Here is a 15,339-nt window from a genome sequence, read left to right on the forward strand (position 1 = left end):
TATGGCCTTTGAGAAAGAAATGTGGTAAAATTCTGTGGCTTGTATTATGCTGCAAATGTAATAGAGCTGAATATTTGTTCATAAAGTTCCCGTACAGTTTTAAATTTCAGTCTGAACAAACTTTCTTGTTTCTTTACTTGATATGTATGCAGTGATCTTTCATTTTTTTACTGTCAGTTAAAAAACATGTTTAGCTTGTGCCTCCTCTACTTTATGTTTAAATGTTTTTATTTATTTTATTTTTTACTGTTAGCATCTCCATTATTCTTTTCTATTCCCCAGGTTTGATTCACTATTAAGTTTCATTTTTAAGTCTGGGGGATGCCACTGAAATTGTAGTTATATTAGTATAAAGCCAGAATAGTACTCTGGTGAATCTATTCCTGTAGTTCTAATCTCTTCAGGTTTTTTGAGATACTTCTCTATCATTGCCAGTGTTTGCAACTCTACTTGAATTACTACCATCTGTGAATTTCATAAAAAATCATTACTGAAGATACTAGGTGATATTTGAGCTAGAGTAAAGAAAAACCCTAGAAATAGCAGCTTCAATAATAAATTATCTTTTATAATATTTTAGCTATATTTTTGTAACCCAGAATGTAGATGTTATTTTTTTCAAAGCCACCTTGGATAAACATTCTTCTAAGCATTGCAATTATGAATAGATTTTCCAATTGGATAGGATACTGTGTTAAATAACATACTAAGAGCCAAAGATAACTTCTCCTTCATTTACTAATTTTGCAATCTGTCTTTAAAAATGTCAGATTTCTCAAACATGATCTGTTCATTATAAATCCATGCTTCTTATTGTTTTTGGTTCTAATATCCTATAAATGAATTGATACTTTTTTCTGAAAATAGTTGTTTTATTATTTTATAAAGTTGAATAGTCTGTAAAACTGTAGGTTTTTTCTCGTTTCTAGTCTTCTCCCCAGCTTTTCATGTCATATCCTCAATGACAGCAGGAAGCTGTTAAGATGATAAGAGTTACACAGGTACCTGAAGGACAGCTGTCAGAAGCCTAGATCACTTCTTTTTTACCTATTCACACCTTTCCTTGAGGCAGAACAGCTTTAAGAGCAGAGGCTTTTCTGTTGTAGGTAATGATCAGTGAGCAAGAAGCAAAGAAAAATAGTGAGTTTCATGTGGTAGCAATTCTTTGACTGTTCCTATAAATAGCAGAACAGTCTGCATCCAGACAGGAAAAATTATTCCATTTTTTTTCTAATACTTTTTCACAACTTAGCAACAGATGAGGAAGATACTGATTTAGAGCTTTAAAGGCAAATCCTCAAGATGCTGTTATCTGTGTCTGCAGATGTTTATTCCAGATAGATTAGACTCTACCCCCTTTCTCTCCATTTTTCGTCAAGAATGGGAAAACAGCTGGGACAGGACCCACTAGACCACAAGCAAGGAAGACAAGTGTTTTTTTCTGTGCTTAGTGAGTATGGCTAGTTTAGGATTCATTTAGCTATGTCTGACAAGAAAGATAAAGCACGGTGGGATGAAATGCAGATACCTAAGCAGAAACCTGAGGCCGTGAGTCTGTATGACATATCACAACACCTTTTATATTTATAAGCTTGGATCTGGATACAAGTTCGGGCAGGGCTGTCATGGCACCAAGATAATGCAGCTGGAATGCATTCGGCTAGAAGCTCATTAAGTGTTCACAGTATTATATGGTAAGGTAGATTCATGTGGATTTACCAGTTTACCAGCTTGGGTCACCATTTGCTACAGCAGTTTTGCACTGTGTGCCATTTTGTAGTATAGATACCACACTGTCCTTTCTCATCAGGCAGAATAATTTTGAAACAGAAGTCATCCTGGTGATGTTCAAAGTCGAGCCTCAGCTTCATCCTCCTTTTTCTCATGACTTTCTAAAAACTACACCCAGAAACGAATTTTCCAGACTGATGGTACTGAGGAATAGCCATTAAATATCACTTGGAAGGTATCAATTCAGTCAGACACTAGTTGGGAAAACAAATTATTTTGCGGGATGGCCGGATAGAGGATGAATATGGCTTTAAGGATGGGAATAAAGACAAAGCAAAGCTATGTATTGCTAATAGATCATTCAAAACTCCCAAGAAGGATGACCAGTCAGCATGGGCTTTGAAATGGCCAAGGAAACCCATTCTTTTCCTGGGGAAAACTTTCCTTCTAGTACGAATAGCTGTTGTGTGTCAAGCTTTATGTTAGAGTGAAAGATTGACTGAATTCAGTTTATCAACTGAATTGTTTATAAGTGCTTTACAATGGCTTTAAATTTCACTAACCTTTTTATGGAGTTAAATGCAGAAGTACTCACTTAGAATTGAAGGGTTGGAGAGCAGTGTCAGAGGACAGGTTCCTGTGAGAGGAGTAGAAACCCTTAATATCTGTCTATAGGAGAAATGAACCAACCCTAAAAATATTGTCTGTGATTGAAAACCGATTGGTATGATTTCATTCTATGCAGCATATATATATATATAAATAAATAAATAAATAAATATATATAGCATGGAAGTTTCATTATATCCAGCATATATTTATACAGTGTGCCTATAGAGCCATGCAGATCCCTAGGCATAAAAAAGAGAACTTTCTATTTAGAATTCTTTATTCAGTTACTTTTATGTTTTATAATAACATAATCTGGATGATTTCTGGAATCATAGTTGCTTAAGCTTGTCAGTATCAGATAAGAGAAGGTGTTACAAGAAGCCAGATGGCACTCTGTCTTTCAAAGGCAGGATTGTCTTTTGAAGAGGAATGAAGAACCAAGAGTCTATTTGAAAAAGTAAGATCTATCACAGGAAATTCTTGGAGAGTCTCTAGAATTGCCATACAGCAGGATTTAGATTTCAGGGACTACAGCTTTCTAACTCTGGAGAGGAGCCAAAACTACCTTGGTCCAAGCAAGCCCATGTAGACAATATCAAAAATTTTCCAGTGTCTGGGCACAGGCATCATCTGGCCAAGAATCTTGGACATACAAGTCAATATGCAAGATAAATATAGGATAGTTCTATATATATGCCTCATATGCTGCCCATGGCATATTGGCCAATCCCCTGGTACTCCAGAAATCTAAATTAACTTTTTAAAAAAGTACAAGCCAAGACTAGTTCTGTAAGATAAGGTCACATCAATCATATCAAAATTTCATCTCTCTCTCTACAAATCAATGGAGAAATTTTACATTCAGTATTATCTATTGACCTACACTTTGGATTATCATTTGCCTCTTTTTTCTTTGAAGTAGGAGATTTTTTTTTAGCTAACATAATTGGATAAAAAGGATATGTCCCCAATTATTGTAGATTTCTCAAACGTCAAAAGTCTGTGTTTTGCTTAAAAGGCTACCCAATTAAAAAAAAGAGAAGCAGTTTGTGTAATCATTATAATACATTTATTATATGATTGTTAATCATAACTTGCATTATAGTCCGCGAGCCAATGAGCCAATTCTTTAACATTCAAAACCTATTTTCAGTGCCAGTAATCTGGGATATTTTCCTCAACCATTGAAGGAGTTATGTTGTACTGTGTGTGTTGCTGAGATATTTGGGAATAGATATTGTAATATGAGCATAAACTCTGAGAGGTCTACGTCCATGGTTTTTGCTTTTTCTCTTTAGTGGCCTTGGATATAAAAGTGCTGTCTGCACAGAGATAGTGGTCCTCAGTATTGCATTGTTCAGTCTGTAAAGATTCTAACGTTGAATCCCTGGTTGCTGTTATATTGATCAAGCAGTTAGCAGTGATAGCATGTCTGAGATCTTAAGCTTTCAGAGAATGCTCTATTATCCTTGATATCCTTCCGAACAGAGGATTAATTTGCTATCCTGTAATATTAAAATACAAAACAATGTTTATACTATATTGTAGAGTGTTTTACAAAGATCTCTTGGCACACTACCCTGGAATACTGGGATGAAATGACATCAAGCCTAGCTATTTTATAATTGAAACTAGCCCCGCTATGTCCCATATAAACTCATGAAATTAACTTAAAATTAGGAAAATGATAAAGTCCTTGACTACTAGTAGTATCTTGTGGAGTAAATAGAATGTATGGTGAATTAGAGATCATCTTATTTCTATTGCAGACAGTAAAGATTTATCCACTCCCTCTTCAAAAATGTAAATGCTCTGACAGGGATATCCAGTAGCTTTTTTTGACTTTGTATATGCTTCCTATATAAGATAAAATCACAAAGCACAAAACTGATTGTGAGTAGAAATTTTCTAAAATTGCAGAGATAAAGGTATTTGGGCATTCTTTTCCTTCCCATTATCTTTTTTACATCTACACAAGGGCTTTTTTCACTTTTGTGGGCTTGATAATAACTGTTAGATCTCTGTTTAGAAAGTGCTCCAATACCATTATTCTTTTTGCACCCTTTTGGTTCATTCCCCTAGATTTAGCAGATTTTTTTTCTGAAGTATCTGGGTTGTGCCTTGGTGGAGCAAAGAGAAAGGGAGAAGAACATAGACTCAAGAGTATTACACCATTCCTGAGTCCAGTAGAACTTGTCTGGAAAGGTTCCAAGACCCTCAGCCTGTATTCATCCTTTGCCCAGCTTTGGTGAGATCCTTCATTACCAATGGAAAGTCCCTGGTTTTATGAATGTGTTTTATAACACATGGTATTTCTTTTCCAAAATACTTCAATTCACAGAATACAGTATCAGGTTTCCACAGTAAGTTTGTAAAATGTGTCAATTTTGTTCAAGTACTTGAGAGAAATAATAGAACTGAAGCAGAAGGAAAGGGAGAAACAAATTTTCAGTCTGAGAGATGGCAATGTAATGTAGCTAGCAAGTGAATGACTGCTTAGTAGTTTCTTGCTTTTTTGCTACTACAACGTTTCATTATGGTGAAAATCCTGTCATTAGAGCAGAACAGACATATTTTTGTATTTACTACAAGGATTTTGATTTACATTTCTGCAATTATATGTCTTGGTATAGGTAAAGTCTATAGGTATAGACTTTAATTTACAGGTTCGGTGCATTTAAAGATTTAGATATGATTCTGTAATCTAATCTGTTCAGGGATCCATATGCCTATGGAGAGAGTCATCAAAGGTAATAAGAGTTTTTAAATGCTGTGCCCTTGGCTGTCTGTTTACAGGATCACAGTTTACAGATCAACCTCTACATTATTGGAATCTATGGAAATATTCCCATCATATGCAATATGAGCTCAAGCTGATGTCAAATGCTAAACTTCGCACTGCTTGTTTAAGCAAAGTTCCTATCTGCAGTTTGGTCCAAACAGTACAGAAAGATCAGATTATATTTTGAGTTATTTCCATACTGGAATTATTAACATGTACTCCTCATACATGCAAAATACAACACTGAAATATTTAGATTCAAAAGCATGTAGGATATTTTCCCAACTTCTGCTATTAGAAAATATATATACTTGTAATAATTAAAAGTGGAATAAAGAGGCAAGTACATTATTTTTTATGCCAGAACCACACGTGTGATATTTTAAAGGTAGATTTCAGCTGAGTTGGGGGGGGTGTGGGGTGTGTTATGTGCAGGTGAATCACATTAAATTCATTTGGTTTAGTAACAATATCATTTTTTTTTTCTGTATTTACCTACTTATTGCCTTAGTTGCTGTTTGCATTCTTCTGAAATGGTTGGCAGTTTGTTTCTTTGTTTTTCCAAAGGGTTTGTTTTAGTATTTCAAAGAAATGAAATAGGGTTAAAATGAGAACATAAAATGTATGGTTAAAGGGGGCTTTTTGCTCTTTTTTATCTGCAGATAAGAAGTATAGAAAATTGGAGATCTCCAAAAACCGGTGTAGAACATTCACTTCTGAAATTATGTTCCTTTGGCAAGGTGCATGGAAAAGATTTGGAAAAAAAACATAAATCCTGGCAACATTTGTAGGAATGTTGGAAAAAAATTTAAAGTGTTGGCATAAGAATTCTTTAAAAATCCTCACTTATTCACATGTTAAATGAAAGTAAAAAAGCATCTGTCCTCTTTTATGCACACTAACTAAATAAAATTGAATAATTGTATTTAGCAAATTACAAAGTTTTCTAAACAAAAGAACTCTGTCTGCCTTTGGCTTTCTTTGTTATTTGTTCCACTACACTAAAATATTGTTGTTGAATATGGGCATATTTTGAAAAAACCCAAACAAGCAAAAAACCCACCAAACAAAACAGTGAAAAGAGAATATTAAAGTTTTCAAAGATGATGATGTTAGTTCTATCATGAGTTTTTGAAGATTAATTATTATTAATACAATAGAAAAGATCCTTGGACCCATACAAATTTTGTCACTCACCCAAGTATAGGTAAATTTGAAGATCCTGGAGAATTTTTACCACTGTAACTATTTTGTTCACTCAAATGGAAGAAAAGCATGCATGTTAAGGTCCTAATCCTATAAACATTTAGTCATGTTGAAATTTAAATGTGTTTTATATAAACCAATTGAGCTGCTCATATCTATAAGATTGTACTTAGCGGTTTGAAGGATCAGAAGGGTCATTAAGAATTGTAAATTTAATTTCTTTTATTTGCTTAATTTGTTTATTTTTCATTCTATGACCAAATGTAGCTGTTCTTCAGTGAAAACAAATAGGAATGTTAAAACAAAAATGAAAATCAGTCTTGTGTGGCTCAGAAATTATTGTACTTTTAAAAAGGATAATATATGAAATATATTTCACAATCTAAAATAAGCATTTTTGTTAATAATAATGATGAAAATTATTTTAATATCTCAATTCCCTCTAATTATTTTTTATCTTTATTATGGGTGTACCATCTTACTGTTTGTTTTTTGCAATCATATTTGTTTCACACCCAGTGCTTTTAAGAGTAAGAACTAGATACATGATATCGTTACTGTGATTTACAGTCAGTAGAATTCCTAATTCCTTTGGTCCTTTATGTTGAACAGTTCAGGCCGTGGTACTTGCCTTGATAATGAGCCTCCCAAGCGTGAATTTCTTTATCCAGCTGTGGCCCCAGGTCAGGTGTATGATGCTGATGAACAGTGTCGCTTCCAGTATGGAGCAACATCCCGCCAATGTAAATATGGGGTAAGAAGTCTTAATCCTTATGCTGAGTGTTCTGCTTAGTCATTTGCATATATTCCTTTATAACATAAATCTTTAGTTAGATGCAGTAGTGGGTTATAGATTTCTGATAGCATACTGTCTGGTGCCATCATATGTAAGCAAAGGGTACATTTTAATCCTTATGCTGCATCTTTTGCTTGAGTCATTTGTGTGTACTGTACACCAAAATGTGTGGGTTACAATGAGCTGGAGAAGCATTCTTTAATGTTAGGAAAAAAAGGAGCCCAGAACACTTGATCCTGCTCCTTGTAAAGTGTACTACAGAATTTTCCCTGATTTCAGTTAAATGAGATCAGGTTCATGTTATATTAATCTTGAAACATGAAATCTGTTGTGTTGGCTTTAACTTTTCAGTTTAAAGCTACATTTTGAAGTTACTTTTGTACTTGTATTGATTTGTCAGGTCTGTTTGTTTGTTTTTATTTTAATTTTTTTTGCTAGCATTGAGTTTATTGTTTCTCACATTGTTCAGATCTCTTTTTGAAAAGAAGAATAATTGGTTATGGGAACAGAGGAACATGAAGCTAGATAGCTGAATAGAACACTGAATAGCTAAGTACTAGCAAAGCTTTGGCTGCAAGTACCAGTGTGCAATATTTAAGGTAAAGAAATTTACAGTATAAATAAAAACCTGCACACTTAGGCTATTATGCAATAAATTTATAAATATTACTTAAAATCTTGCAGCCCAAAGTATGTAGTAAAAGGATGCATTCTGCTGTGCTTGTCATCAAATAATCAGCTGAGACTAAATTAAACCTTGAAAATATATCTAGTGGTTTTAAAATATATAGTTTTAATAATACTTTAATGATTAGATTATTCAAATAAAACAATGTAATAACTGAATTTATTCACTTCTCTAAAGGCTAGCTACAAAGAAAGTCCATTTTCAGTATTCTTGGGGTGATAAATATAATATTATTCTTGGGATGCCTCTTTGTCAGATCGCATTGTGCAAAGGATTTAAAAGCTGTATGTAGTTGGCTGACTAGCTCACTGGATCTTCTATTCCTGATCCGTCTTTAAGTTCTCACTTCCCATCACTCTTCTTTAAGGGCCCTGTTTCCTGTCACTACATCTAAGGCATACCCTTTTTTTCTTCTTTTTTCTTACAAATTCTCACCACACACACTCTTTATTTTCAGACTAAGGAAATCTGCAGGTATTTAATCCATGATTTATAGTACAGCCTTTGGAGATGTACTGCATTTTAAAGTAAACTGGAAAGTTAATAATGTGCAAAACCTGACTTTTCCACATGTATGTGTTTTTTTTTCTCTCTTCAAACTCTGTTAAACTATGTAATCATTGTTGTGATGATCACGCTGCACAGTACACTTCTGTTCTTAAACCAGTTTCTAAAATGCAAACAATTGGAAGTAATGAATATGTAGGTAATCTTGGCTTTATGTGTTCTGCTTTCTTTTTGTTTTAAACTTTTTGTTGGGACTCCCTTATAGTTACAACAAAGAGGTTGACACTTAATTGAGGCAATAGTTAAAAGAATTTAAGTCTTCATGTGACATTACCAGTCATCTGAATTGATATAGTGGATTGTATTCCATCAGTGTGAGCATGACTTATAAGTGTTTCTAAAAAAACCCCCTATTTTTAATAATAGGATTCAGACTGTATATATTTATGTAACAGGTTATTGTAGAAATCTGGTAATATCCTCTCTAAGAAATTATATGCATTTAAAATAATGTCTACATTTAAAAATATTATCTGCCATGGCCATAATGCTCTGAAAATGCCATCATGATGATTATGATCGTACAGATTTCAAGTGATAATTTTGAAAGGAAAAAATTAATCTTTGCAAGCTGATAGTACAGATGGAAAATATCCACACAAGAAAGACCTATTCATATATGAAAGGGTTTGTAGAACTGAGTAGTGGAACTAGATCTAAATACCAGGAAAAGTTAAGTTGAATACTCTGTTCTACACTTTCAATATCAAAAGTGAACAGTCAGTGCTCTGGATGTTCCTAATTGATGTACTATTGACATGAAGATGCCATTAATAGTTCACTGATCTTATTCTAACAGACACGTGCAATTATAAATGGAAAAACATAGTAAATATCCCCAACGGACAGTGGACCTAATTCATATACTAACTCCTTTCTAGCACTTCTTTCAGCACTTTTTATTTGAAGTGCCTGGTAAAAAAGGGATAGAGCAGGTTTTCCAACGTGGGATTTAGTGACCCAGAAGTAAATAAATTCTAAAACAAAGGGAAATCTCAGAGAAAACTGCTTGCCTTTTTCTCTTGCTCATGTTCTTTACTGATTTGTGATGGTGAGACATGACAAGAGAAACAGTCAAGCTCTCAAATCAAAGGCAAAAAAATTACAAGTCTCCTTTGGGCTCTGGTATAGCTGTTGAGATAGTTGGTGTTTTTAAAGTAACTTGGTAAATCTTCATGTTCTTTCTGCTTTGGAATTTTGCCCTAATGTCCTATTAACCTTTAGAAAAAATACCTCTTTAAACCATCTAGCTTTGATGTTCATCTATATTCATTGCCTTTACTCCCATATTTCCTCATCCATTCCCTCTGTATGTTTATTTTAAACTGTTTGTTGCTTTTGATCATAAATTACATCCTAATACTGCAAGGAATTTTGCACATTTAAGTACATGAAGCCTTTCTCACTTATGAACTTGAAGTTAAATACCTGGAGTGGTGTTTGAATGATTGAGGCATCAGAATTAAAATACTAAAGGGACTGCAAGGATCTACCTTTCTGTGTGTGTGTTTACTGACAAGGAGCCAATTTCACCTTGAAAGGAGCTCTTTGGTAGTTGTGAGTACTAGACCTAATTAAACTTTTTAGTCACTTATGGACAAAACTGTACCAGCAAAAGCATTGTGGCTGAACAGGGAGCTTTGGCTAGAACTCAGGAAAAAAAGGAGAGCCTACCGCCTTTGGAAGAAGGGGCAGGTGACTCAGGAGGACTACAAGGATGTAGTGAGGTTATGCAGGGAGAAGATCAGAAAGGCGAAGGCCCAGCTGGAACTTAAACTGGCCACCGCCATTAAAGATAACAAAAAAAGTTTTTATAAATATGTCAGTGACAAAAGGAGGGCCAGGGAGAATCTCCCTCCTTTGTTGGATGCAGAAGGTAACCTTGCCACGAAGGATGAGGAGAAGGCAGAGGTACTTAATGCCTTCTTTGCCTCAGTCTTTAATAGTCAAGCTAGTCATCCTCAGGTTTTTCAGGCCCCTGAGCTGGAAGATGGAGATAGGATGCAGAGTGAAGTCCCAGTTGTCGAAGAGGTGGCAGTCACTGACCTGCTCCTCCACCTGGATGCGCACAAGTCCATGGGGCCAGATGGGATCCACCCGAGGATACTGAGGGAGCTGGCGGAGGAGCTGGCCAAGCCACTCTCCATTATTTATCAGCAGTCCTGGTCAACCGGGGAGGTCCCGGATGACTGGAAGCTAGCAAACGTGACGCCCCTCTACAAGAACGGTCGGAAGGAGGATCCCGGGAACTCTACAGGCCTGTCAGCCTGACCTCGGTGCCGGGGAAGGTCATGGAGCAGAGCATCTTGAGTGCCATTATGCAGCAAGTGCGGGACAACCGAGGGATCAGGCCCAGCCAGCATGGGTTTATGGAAGGGAGATCCTGTTTCACTAACCTGGTCTCCTTCTATGACAAGGTGACCCGCTTAGTGGATGAGGGGAAGGCTGTGGATGTTGTCTACCTGGACTTTAGTAAGGCCTTTGAAACTGTCTCCCACAGCATTCTCCTAGAGAAGCTGGCTGCTCATGGCTTGGATAAGTGCACTCTGCACTGGGTTAAAAGCTGGCTGGACGGCCGAACCCAGAGAGTGGTGGTAAATGGAGTCAAATCCAGTTGGCGACCGGTCACAAGTGGTGTTCCCCAGGGCTCAGTATTGGGACCAGTTCTGTTCAATATCTTCATTGATGATCTGGATGAGGGGATTGAGTGCACCCTCAGTAAGTTTGCAGATGACACCAAGTTGGGTGGAAGTGTCGATCTGCTGGAGGGTAGGAAGGCCCTGCAGAGGGACCTGGACAGGCTGGATTGTTGGGCCGGGGCCAACTGTACGAGATTCAACAAGGCTAAGTGCCGGGTCCCGCACTTGGGTCACAACAACCCCATGCAACGCTACAGGCTTGGGGAGGAGTGGCTGGAGAGCTGTCTGGCTGAAAGGGACCTGGGGGTGTTGGTTGACAGCCGCCTGAACATGAGCCAGCAGTGTGCTCAGGTGGCCAAGAAGGCCAATGGCATCCTGACTTGTATCAGGAACAGTGTGGCCAGCAGGACCAGGGAGGTGATAGTGCCCCTGTACTCGGCATTGGTGAGGCCGCACCTCAAGTACTGTGTTTAGTTTTGGGCCCCTCACTACAAGGCAGCCATTGAGGTGCTGGAGCATGTCCGAAGAAGGGCAACGAAGTTGGTGAAGGGTCTAGAGAACGAATCCTATGAGGAGTGGCTGAGGGAGCTGGGGTTGTTTAGTCTGGAGAAGAGGAGGCTGAGGGGAGACCTTATTGCTCTCTACAGCTACCTGAAAGGAGGTTGTAGCGAGGTGGGGGTCGGTCTCTTCTCCCTAGTAACGAGTGATAGGACGAGAGGACACGGCCTCAAGCTGCGCCAGGGGAGGTTTAGGTTAGACATTAGGAAAAACTTCTTCACTGAAAGGGTGGTCAAGCATTGGAACAGGCTGCCCATGGAAGTGGTTGATTCTCCATCCCTGGAGGTATTTAAAGAACGGATAGATGTGGTGCTCGAGGACGTGGTATAGATGGACTTGGCAGTGTTGGGTTAACGGTTGGACTCGATGATCTTAAGGGTCTTTTCCAACCTTGATGATTCTATGATTCTATTGGTCAGATTTCCCTATATTGTTCAGCACATTAAGTCAGACAAGAATTCAAAGAGCTGCTTTAGCTCTTTGAGCTAAAAAACTAAGACTACATGTTTGCAAGAAGACAGTGATCCTTCTAATGTCACATGTGCATTGTTCTTTATACTATACTTTCCACCATCTCTCATACAGGGGCAATTTTAGAGAATTTAAGTGAAGAAACAGATAATTTGAATAAAGAATTGAGAGGCAATGTCTCAAGATACTTAAGATATTTCATTTTTAGGGTACACTTTCAGATTCAGGAGAAAGTTAAATTTATGACTTCCAGTGAGCCAAATTGTAATGGTGGAATTTTCACCATATAATACTGACGCATAACTTTTTCTTAAAGAAGGCAATACATGCTTTCAAGTATCTTACTGGATTCACTGCAGTGGGAGATTTTGAGGTTATTAGGAACAGTGCTAGTTCCTGTTCTTTTATGTAGGTACTAGATATGCTACATATTCTAGGGTGATGCAGTATGAATTCCCTGCTGATTGTCAGGTGTGGCTCAGTTCTTCTCTGCTCTGTTTGCATGCCAGTTTTCCTGAAACTTCAGAAACTTTTTTACTCCTTTTATTTAGGTGAGTGTAAGGAGAACTTTTTTCATTGACTCTTTACCTCCTTAACATCTGCCATTAGCATCTGCCTAATAACAGTTGGCTGATGGCTGTCTCTGGACAGAATTCCAGTCTTGACTTTGAATTTTCTCTCTGTTTTATGAGTTTAAATAATACCTGGAATATGCCTGACTGTAACTTACAGATTTTGTGGTTCAAAATAATGCGTTGCTGTAGAGCTGGTCCCCACATTTTTAGGACAGAGGCTAAAACCTCAGACATTTTAATGGCAGTTAATACTTTATGCATATGATTGATATTGCTGTGGTGCATTTTATGATCTGTGAAGCTGTTGGCAGCTAGCATGGTTTTCAGAGAGAGTGCCTAACAATTCTTTGGTATATTTTTTTGCATTAAAATGCAAAACCATCATTGGTGTCAGTAAATACTTTGAGTAGAGGGATAAGGGGATAAAGTTTCCTTTCCTTTGCATACATGGCTTCACTGAAATCAGCAGGGCCGATCTATTCGTATTTCACACTAGAGTTTAACACATCAGGTAATGTATTTTAGCTGATGACAGGTAGCTCTCTTCTTTGTCGTGGTCTTATGTTTGCAATTAAGTTCTACAGTTAGTTTGCCAACAAAAATAGCTTAAAACTCAAATACCAGTTTTTATTCACATTTTGTTAGTGTATTTTGGAGGACAGATAGAGTTCAAGCTATGAACTTACTGCTTGTAAAAAGGCAGAATGAAGATATATTCTCTGGATAAGGAGTCCTCCTGCTGCCTTCAGTAGCTCCCTTGCACTATTTGTCTCTAGGAAGCTTTTAATGAATTATGAGGAGTGGCCATAAAGTTAATTGCCATTAATAGAAAGTTGCTGGGAAAGCGTCAACTACAGAAATATAGGACATGCATTTGTCATACCTTCACTGCTTCCTAGTTTCCCACATGCCAGTTCAGAGACAGTATAGTGTAACTGAATTAGTTAGTAATGAGCAAAACAAAACAGCATCTGGTCAGCTAACTTTTAAATCCAGGAGAGTAAACAAATTGCTATACGCAACAGTTCTATAGTATTTCTTAGAAAAGAAATTTCAGGCAAAATAGCCTGAATTACAATTGACCCTTGTAATCAGGTGATGCAAATTTTAGTGTTAGTGAATTAAACTGTCATTGTTTCCATGAAACACTGATGTGATTTATTCCAGTTAAATAGAGAGAGGTATTTAGCTTGACGTAGGGCTTTTATAGGAAGGTGGAAGCAGATTCTGGAAGCTGTTTTTTGAAAAAGGAAAGGCAGAGAAGCCACTGCTGTGTGTATCTTTGCACCAGAACTACCGGTTCCCTTCTGTTCCCTCACCCATTAATACTATGACTAGGATTGTGCATTCAGTTGAATCTGTACATGGTACTTAGTAACTCACTGAAAAGTGACTTTTTTCCCTGGCTTCATACTTCATACCATGGTTAAGTCACTTTGTACTTGGTGTTTGTTAGCAGAGCATAAGTAGTTGTCATGGTTTAACCCCAGCCAGCAACTAAGCACCACACAGCCACTCGCTCACTCCCCCCACCCCAGTGGGATGGGGGAGAGAACTGGAAGGGTGAAAGTCAGAAAACTCGTAGGCTGAGATAAGAACAGTTTAATAATTGAAGTAAAATGAAATAGTAGTAATAGTAATAGTAATAGTAATAATAATAATAATATAATAATATACAAAGCAAGTGATGCACCATACAATTGCTCACCACCCACCGACCAATGCCCAGCACGTCCCCGAGCAGCGATCGCTGCCCCCCGGCCAACTCCCCCCAGTTTATATACTGAGCATGATGCCATATGGTATGGCATAGCCCTTTGGCCAGCCTGGGTCAGCTGTCCTGGCTGTGCCCCCTCCCAGCTTCTTATGCACCTGGCAGAGCAGGGGAAGCTGAAAAGTCCTTGACTAGTGTAAGCCCTACTTAGCAACAACTAAACCATCAGTGTGTTATCAACATTATTCTCATCCTAAATCCAAAACACAGCACTATACCAGCTACTAGGAAGAAAAATCAACTCTATCCCAGCTGAAACCAGGACAATATCCACCCCTTATTCCATACCATATACGTCATGCCCAGGTCTTAGACTTTCCAATACATTCAAATTAATCACCACCACTTTTCCAGTCTTTTGAGATAGATAGAGATAGAGATACACACACACACACACATAGATATAAATTTCCTTAGTCTATAGGCTATCCCTCTAAAACATTTGTTGAGTTCATTTAGTCCATGACTTTGGGCTTCATCCATCATAACAGTCTTTCAGGGCAGGAGAGATGGTGTGTGGTGTTGGATTGTTGCCCGCTGAAGCCAGTTCTGGTTCCATCACCACTGCACTTTGCTCGGTTTCCTCAAAGTTCATTCTTCATTAATCTGGGTGATTCTTACTGTATACTGTTGATATGGCACACAGTAATCATTGAAGTGATGACATCCAGTATTATATAGCAATTAACATCATACAACTCAGTTCATCATTGGCTATTTTCACCCAAAATCAAATCCCCTTGAGGTACACATCGGACTTCCCCATCCTCCCGCATCACCCACCAAGTGCACCCAGGTCCTTGAGCAAAAGCAATCCCACGAATGGGTTTACCTCTGCCTGAGGCAGGAGTAACCCAGACTGTCTTCCCCAGCATGTTTTTTAGGTGCACTACAGGGACTTTATCCCCCTCTACAGTACGTAAAAGTCTTGATTGGGCAG

The 15,339-nt window shown here is 37.6% G+C and overlaps 1 protein-coding gene across 1 annotated transcript in view; it reads left to right on the forward strand.

Annotated features, from left to right (window-relative positions):
* LOC309601528 (A disintegrin and metalloproteinase with thrombospondin motifs 6-like) overlaps positions 1 to 15,339 on the forward strand; it is a gene marked incomplete at both ends in the record, with an annotated part of 161,201 nt that overhangs the window by 73,762 nt on the left and 72,100 nt on the right. The window contains one exon of the mRNA XM_082334573.1: positions 6,944 to 7,085. Coding sequence (XP_082190699.1) covers positions 6,944 to 7,085 — 142 coding nt within the window. The remainder of the gene's footprint in view (positions 1 to 6,943; positions 7,086 to 15,339) is intronic.

The sequence above is a fragment of the Platalea leucorodia genome (assembly GCF_965183815.1).
Source record: "Platalea leucorodia genome assembly, chromosome: W".
Classification (NCBI taxonomy): domain Eukaryota; kingdom Metazoa; phylum Chordata; class Aves; order Pelecaniformes; family Threskiornithidae; genus Platalea; species Platalea leucorodia.